Source organism: Aplysia californica, unplaced genomic scaffold, assembly GCF_000002075.1.
Source record: "Aplysia californica isolate F4 #8 unplaced genomic scaffold, AplCal3.0 scaffold00014, whole genome shotgun sequence".
NCBI lineage: Eukaryota > Metazoa > Mollusca > Gastropoda > Aplysiida > Aplysiidae > Aplysia > Aplysia californica.
In genome coordinates, this window is record NW_004797284.1 from 1,480,114 (window position 1) to 1,488,491 (window position 8,378).

General features: G+C 38.6%; 1 protein-coding gene across 1 annotated transcript in view; it reads right to left on the minus strand.

Annotated features, from left to right (window-relative positions):
* Positions 1-231: 231 nt before the first annotated feature.
* The window catches only part of LOC101845208 (calpain-9), a gene marked incomplete in the record, with an annotated part of 63,733 nt that continues 55,586 nt past the window's right edge, over positions 232-8,378 (minus strand). Inside the window, 5 exon segments of the mRNA XM_013084958.2 lie at positions 232-2,728; positions 3,234-3,301; positions 4,999-5,115; positions 6,401-6,479; positions 7,611-7,679. Coding sequence (XP_012940412.1) covers positions 2,702-2,728; positions 3,234-3,301; positions 4,999-5,115; positions 6,401-6,479; positions 7,611-7,679 — 360 coding nt within the window.

Genomic DNA, 8,378 nt, shown 5'->3' on the forward strand with positions numbered 1-8,378 from the left:
CAACACACACACACACACACACACACACACACACACACACACACACACACACACACACACACACAAACATACAGACACTCAGAAATATTAATTTCATACTGTCATGTTCAACAAATGCAAGTAACCATCAGATAAAACGCTATTTATACAAGCAGTCTGAATCAAGAGACATTTAGGAAGGAATAAACCAGTGAATTAGCTCAAGGTAGACAAAAACACAGCACCACACCAGACACTTCATTCTGTACTTATTGCTCTCATGTTGCGCTCAAAACCTGTAGAGCAAGTACAAGGAGTCAAACTTGCGCGTCAAGAATGCCATGCTGGTACACTTCAGTCATCCTACAAATTTGTTTCAGTTCTCAGACTCATTTCTGAAGTTTAGCTCCAGAGCAGCATTTTTAAATATAAAAACTACTTTCCTTTTTCAAATGTTAATATAATACACAATATAAGACTGCATTTACATAACACACCCCTTCTCAAAAGCCGTCTTATTGCCTAAGCATTCATTATCACCTCGACAGACTCAGTAAGACTCCCAAACATTCCGGGGTTTTTTTTAGAAACATTCAGTCCAAGCTGTCATTTCATAGGTGCTGAAACACTTACATACTAACAAGATTTTCTCACAATGTTTAGGAATGAGAAAATAATAATATGATGACGAAAAATGTTCACATCATTTAGGGTAAACGATTGTTAAAAGAGAAATGAACAAAAAAACAAAAAAATAATTATGGGCTCTCCTCAGTTGGCCACCTCTAATACTATTGTTATTGACTCCCTGCATGAGTACATTGATTGAGCAATTTAATCACAATGCAACAAACATAACATTATTATGATTTACAGTAACTTGCTTTAAGTAATAGTGATTGCAAACAGTAAACATTGTTATGGTTCTAAAGTCTTTTGTCTACACGAATAAGACTGTGTGGTTTCTAAACATGTATCCTTTATCCACGCTATAATTTCCAACATATCGACTTCCAAAGGAAAAGCTTGTGCCGAAAACTATTGTGAGGGCTACTAAACTATTAAAAGATCGGTCACTAACAAAAAGTATATGTCTTTGAAGACCATAGATTCGAATGTGTAGAGAAAAAAAACAAGGAACACTTCATTTTTAAAATATTACATTATCATACTTCTAGTAACTGCAACAGAAATCCTCTCTCCCTATCCCTAAAATCATTCTTAACTCCATTGTTGTTAAAATCAGCGAGGATATTGGCTTTTCAAATCGGTATAATTGCATGGAATAGTGTATATTGGGAGAATCATATTATTTGTTTGTAAACACTGGTCAAATCAAAGGAATGTTAAGAAATAAACCACATGCAAATGTATAATATATTAGATTTTGTAAAATCAAAGTGGAGGGTATCATATTCATCAGAATGTAGCAATGCAGTAATGCAGGAAAAACTGTTAATTATATATGAATATGAACTATCAATACCACACCACAGTAAATGTGTGTGACTTATACAAAAAGGTAATATATAATTGATTGTTGATAGAAACTGTAGAAATGATTGTACCCAAAGGATGGTCTACAAAGTATCCACAGTAGTGAATCATGAACACAGCAGTAAATACAGTAAAAAACAAAACAAATAACAAACAAAACCTGCAGTGGAGCTGAGATCTAAGGTGGAAGCGACACTTCAATATGGCACACAACAACACACCAAAGCTTACAATATGAGTGTCGAGCACTATCAGATAGGTACTACTAATCTCTCTGAAAGTCGTTTTTTCATTCGACAAAGCCTTCTTCATAAGTATGGTTTAAACACACAACCAAATCCTCCTAACAAAGCGCCCCATATGGCCTCCTACTTAGCCAAGAATCTGCTGTTCTGGGGGGACGTCACAAAACTTCGATATCAATCCCATTAAAATTACTTCATCATCATCTATGTGGTCACTGTCACTATTGTTGGTGTGGTAGTTTTCATTAACATTTCATTCCGGTACTTTAAGATCTCAGCCTCCAAGCTTATTTGATCTGAGTGCATAATTATAAGTAGACCCTATGTGTATGAATATAATGATACCTCACACTACACTAGAGACCAGTATTTTCAACTATCAAATGTTAAGCTACGGTTTGGAGGAATCATTAATAATAATATTTCCTCTTTCATTACATAAAGCATTATAGGACAGTAAGGACAGCCGTCCCACCACTTATAACATGGCACTGGTCGGAGAGGTACAAGCACAAGTAATGCAGAACTATCAGAGACAAAACAATGTTTTTTCACGTTGCGTAATTTCAGCAGCGCAAAGAGTTAAAAAATATAGAAAAACATATCACAAACTAAGAGTACAAACCAATAAAAGCAACAAACAAAACAATTGTTGAAGGAAAATGGATCAATACATAGACAATTTTTAAAGCATCAGCGATTCATTACAAATGCATGTAGTTTTAGCATGATGCACAGAACATAATGGTTAGGGCAGATCGTCCTAAAATAAATACAATAATCTTATCATAAAATTTGAAAAATTCGTTTTAATATACCTAAGTATGATAACAGGAATGAAATATGGTGATCATAACTATTCAACAACAGTATTATTAAAATAGAAAGGAATTGTTATTCTGTACACCTTGTGTGGTCTAGAGGTTGCAGAGTTGAGCAAGGCAGCCGATATGTAAACATGCTATTCATGACGTGCTGCTTTACATGGACATCGTCGTCTGTAAAAACTGTTCAAGAAAAACACAAAAAAAGAAAACTGAGAAACAGATTTTCCAGGTATATTATTATGTTCCGCCTACCCATTTGCACACTTGTGGTATATTCACGCTGGGCCTCTAACTTCACAAAGCTTTCTAGATTAGTATACTTTGGACACACAGTTGATTCATCTTATTGCTAGATCTATATATATTTTCAACTTTAGAAGTGTAAAGACTCATGTGGGTTTAATGCCCCTTTCAATTCTACAAAAATTTTAAAGAGCCTTTAAAAATTCTCAAAAAGCCCAACTTTAAAAACACCCAAATGAGGATTCAAACCAAGGGCCACAAATATCAATTCCCAGCATGAGAAATGGTTGGATCCAGCTAATAGGATAGCTTTCGGTTTCAACAAATACTGTCCATAAAAGAAGAAATCACCGTGTTTCATTTCAACAAATAAGCAGTTTAAAGGGAAACGGACAGCCACTAATCTTTAGTGAGTAAGCATAATAGCCTGGTATGACTTTACCTCGTTCCTGCTGAACTCAGCCACATCCTCCCCTCTCCCCGACTGTTTCTGCTGTTGATGGAATGATGCTGAGCAACAAAAAAATTGGAAAAAAAGAGATTTGTTATACCCTGAAGAGATAATAAAAACATAAGAAAAAACATCAAAAGTGTAAATCTGTTATTTGTGTGTGTCTTTAAATCGTAATGTTCTCCACCATTCATAACAGAATGGATATTCCAGTCTCAAGACCATAGTATTAATATCAGGATGGATATTACACCCAGTATTTTACTGCAAGTTAGAGAAGAGAAATAGTAAAAACGGTCCGAAGCTACCATTACAAAGCTTTGTGAACTGCAGATGTCTGCAAAAAGGGTATAAGCACAACTCAAACGAACTTCAAAATGTGGGAGCAGAAAGCAGAAGAAATCAGCAGAGGGGAGTCTAGACCGCTCTCAAAGCGAAACACTGTTTGACTTTCAAGTGAGTAATAATACACTAATAATAGATTGCATTTCAAATAAACAAGAAAATCAGTTGAACTACATGAGGAAGAACTTTTTCAGCCATACATTAATAACGATAATTATGCAAGGACAGCTGCAGTGAAAACTAGATACATAAGCACTTAATAACAGAGAAATGACCTAAAAAATATTGACACTGAAAAACAATTCGTACACACTTTGAAATTGGCTTCTCTGGAGTAATGATTATGCTCTTTCTCTTCTATGCAAATGTCTTGCTCAGTTCCATTTCCAAGGGAAGAAGAAGTTCTATAAAGTATCTCCTTTTTTGTTCTGGGAAGTTCATCCCCCACAGGCCGTGTTTGCTTTGACTTGACAGCCATGGAGTTGGGGGGGGGGGTTCTTCTTTTTTGTTTCCTTTTTTGTTTCTGTTGTTAAGTTGTAGTTGTTTTTGTTTGTTTGTTGTTGTTGTTGTTGTTGGGTTTTTTTGAGGGGTAGATCTGAAAAAATGACACTGGGGGACATGGGAGGGGGGGGGGGTTGGGGGGGGGGAGGGTGTTTGTTTTTTTTGGAAAGTGTTTTACGACGCTCGCAACTGAATAAGGTCATATGAGCGCCCGTGACAAACTAAACATTTTCAGCTGGTAGGAAATTTTGAATTATGCCCGGGTGGTGGCCGAAGCCTACTCTTATCGATTTTGGACCCCCGAGGGATCTTTAACGTGCGCAACTTGCTCACAGTACCTCGGAGATTTTTCGCCTTTGTCCGAGAAGGCTAGGTGTAGATCTTTTATACAGAAGATCAGGGATGTGGCTGAAAGACAGCAGTAAGAAAGAGCCAAGGAGTAGCAGTAGAAAGGCTGCAGAAAAAGCCAGGAGCCTAGAGGAGGGGGCACATGAGGTGAGGGGGTGGGGGCAGAAAGTGGAGACGAAAGCAGACTATAGAATATTGCCAGAGATCAGGAAAGAAGGTGAAAGGAGACAACTTTAGAGAAAAAAAATTTTCTGTCGCTACCTGGGACCTTTGAATAAGAGGCGAACACCTTAACCTTTGGGGCATGAGCGCCGCCCATGGGAGGTTTACAGTAACAAAAATGTTACTGATTATGGCTGAAAAGGACACAACATCCTAGAAGAAAGACCAAGATATCCAATAAAAACTCTCCCACGTGGGAATCGAACTCAGATCTTCTGTGCGCGACGGCAAAGCACCGAACCGTTGCACAGCGGACACCAGTGCCTACAGTGCTCAACCAAACGTTTTGATATTAGGTTAAAGAAAGAGGACTATCACAACAAATGCAAGTAGGACATACCAAACAAGGTCGTGAGTTTGCAGATAATCATGACAAAATCCGGCAAAGTGAGTCTGCTGTCCCGGCCTCCGTATCGTCTCACAATAGCTGCGAGTACTCCACGACTCACGGGGAAACCTGGGAAGGACAGCATTGTGACTCTCCGATTTAAATGCAGTTTTTTAGTTTCAGTAAGAGTTTTACGGTACTTACAACACAATAAGGTCATATAAGTGCCGAAAATTTGAGGTTTAACAAGAGACTCAAAAAGACAAAAAAAGAGGGAAGATAAGGACGACAGATGTTTGAAAGGAAAGAAAGAGCAAGCCACACCAGAGCACCCGCCAACCACCTATTTAGAAACTGTGAAGTTTTCAATGAGGGGGCATATACAAACTGAACGTAGTGTCCGAAATGGCTGAACAAAGTGGGCAGAAAGCCATGGAAATTTCCCAGGGAACTCAAGTTCAAGAATTCTCCTTTCGAGATTTGAACCACTTCCATGTCCACCATTAGACAACCTAAGCTATTTGCGTGACCCTGTGGGTATTATATTATTTTATCGCCTCCTTCAGCACTTTAAGATTAGTTAATTTAAGTCGCAGGACCTCCGGCTTGGACATCCATCTCCGATTGAACCACGCCTTGAAAAATCTTCCAGCAACCTAAGGTCAAGCGGGGTTCGAACCAGCAGAACGGCAGCTGTAAACTGTACAAAGTCACATGTACATATTAGAGTATATTATTCATTGTTGAACGGTTAACAGGTTTGAGAGATGAGAAGAGAGGAAATGAGATAAAAAGGGTGAGATACGTTGACAACAGGAGGTTAATATGTGTATTGATATTGTATATTTTAAAACAATTTGGGGTAAAATGAGCTGTGGTGCGATGGAGAATGAGACTTTACTAGGAGGGGGAGGAGGTCAGATGGGGTAAGACGATGTGAATAAATTGAGATGAAGTGAGGAGGAGTAAGACGGAACGAGATGGGGGAAGACGAAAAAAAATTAGGAGGGTTGTGAGGTGAACTGAGGTGACGTGGGGTGATATACGATGAGATTAAATCAAAAGAGATGGGTGAGGTAAAAGGAGGAAAATGGGATGGAATAGGAGGGAAACAGTGTCACAAAAGGCGAGAACATTTGAAACAAGATGGGTGAGGTGAGATTAACTTGGACGAAATTATGTTCCGGTATATTGGGATGAGCCATGTAGATGGACATTATGGGAATGATTTGTCACATCATCTTCTTTCCTTCAGCCATGTGGTTTTAATCTTTTTTTCAAATTCGACATGTCTTATTATGTTCTTCTGCAACTGCTGCCGTACATCTCCTAGCTCAAGCTTGAAAAACAGGAATACCGAATGCAGTCTGGTTACTTTATGAGTTTGAAATTGAAAACATTCTAGACAACTCACCTAGCCGAGCAAACATGGTCCCTAACTCGTAAGTGTCAACTGTGTTGGAATGATCAGCATCAAACTGCTTGAAGATTTGCTAAAAGATGTAGAAAAAGACAAAGATAACTGTACATTTTATTGAACACGTCTATATTTCATGTAGAATATCCTACAAAACAAAAGCTTCCAAAAGAACACGAGAACATGAAAAACAGCTACCACAGTGGAAAATTAAACTTCGAACTATTAGTCCACAGAATTATTATTGTAATGTTAAAACTAAAGGTTGCTCAATCTTGAGACATTTATAATATAAATTACCTTTTAGAAATCTGATTACCAGTAGGATTTCAATCCCCAAACTGCGTTTTTACAAGGAGAGTGGCTATTAATTGAATAATTTTATTCGAGATCACATATTCGTTTTATTTCACAAGAGGTCAAATCTCGTTTATCTTAATTTTTCAATACATCAGTAACATTGATACCTAATTTGACAGTGAATAAACCCAGTTTTGAATAATTTTCTTACCTCCACCAAAATCAAAGCAGAAAGATGGAAAACACAAGATAGACTACAATAATCATGTTCCCAACGTTGCTATCAAACTCTTGTCTTTAGAGCGAATGGTTAAGACATTCAGCATTACACTGCTGACGCCCATGCACATGTATACTATTATTGTGACACCAAATGAATTTAAACCATCTAAGGATACCGTACTCAATTTTTTTTCCAGCTTTATGGCTCGTTGGAAATAAAGGAAAGTTCATACTCTGTATGCTCCCTCTCTCATGACATACCTTCCCAATCTCATAATACACTTAAAAGGGTAATGAAGTGTGGTGCACAAGAGCGTTATCAACAGTTGATATTGGATCATAATAAACTACACAAGAAATACTACTGTCTATGCAAGTACTACCTCTACACTCTCAAACGCATGAGCTTTCCCTACACCAACAAAATCAATGGTGATTCTCCTGGAGAAAATGCAAGTAAATGATATTTGTGTTAGACAGACAGACAGACAGACAGACAGACAGACAGACAGACAGACAGACAGACAGACAGACAGACAGACAGACAGACAGACATACAGATAGACAGACAGACAGGCAGACAGACAGACTGACAGACCGGAGGGGAGGGCAATGTCACCGGTAAAACTCTAATAATTGTGGAAACATTTACTCCATTAGTAGCTTTTTCTCTAAAAGCTCTCACCCTATAAGCTTTGATTTCTTTCCACGCCCTCTTCGCCTCCGAGAGATTTAAGAAACCTGATTTATTTTGCTGATGAATAGTGAAGGTCCGGTTCATAAAAGACAGTGACGTAATTAAATCTTTGATATAATATTACTAAAACAAAGCAGCAGAAAACTAACAACAGCTACAACAATAGTTACAAAAACAAGATAAAAACAGACAGAAAAAAATAAATGGGCACACACAAATAGAGAGAGAGAGAGAGAGAAGGAGAGAGAGAGAGGGGGGGAGAGAAGAGAGACAGACAGACAGACAAACAGACAAACAGACAGACAGACAGAGAGAGAGAGACAGACAGACAGACAGAGACAGAGAGAGACAGAGAGAGACAGAGAGAGACAGAGAGAGACAGAGAGAGAGAGAGAGACAGAGAGACAGAGAGAGAGAGAGAGAGAGAGAGAGAGAGAGAAAAGGCGAGCGAGTATAGAGTGAGAGAGATGGAAAAACAGAACCAGACAGAAGGACAACATGGACAGATAGACCGAGGGAGAGACGGGAGGAGAGACGGGGGCGTAAGAGAGCGAGAGTAGAGTGAGAGAAAAGGAAAGAGAAACAGAAGAGTGAGATTGTGAGAGAGAGAGAGAGAGAGAGAGAGAGAGAGAGAGAGAGGGTGGGAGAGAGAGAGAGAGGGAAGGGGTTGGGGATGTAAAAGGAAGAGTAAAAATCTGTCCCCAAGGTTCAGAATACAAGCTAGAGAAGCGATGGTTTCCTGTCACGGGACCCTTC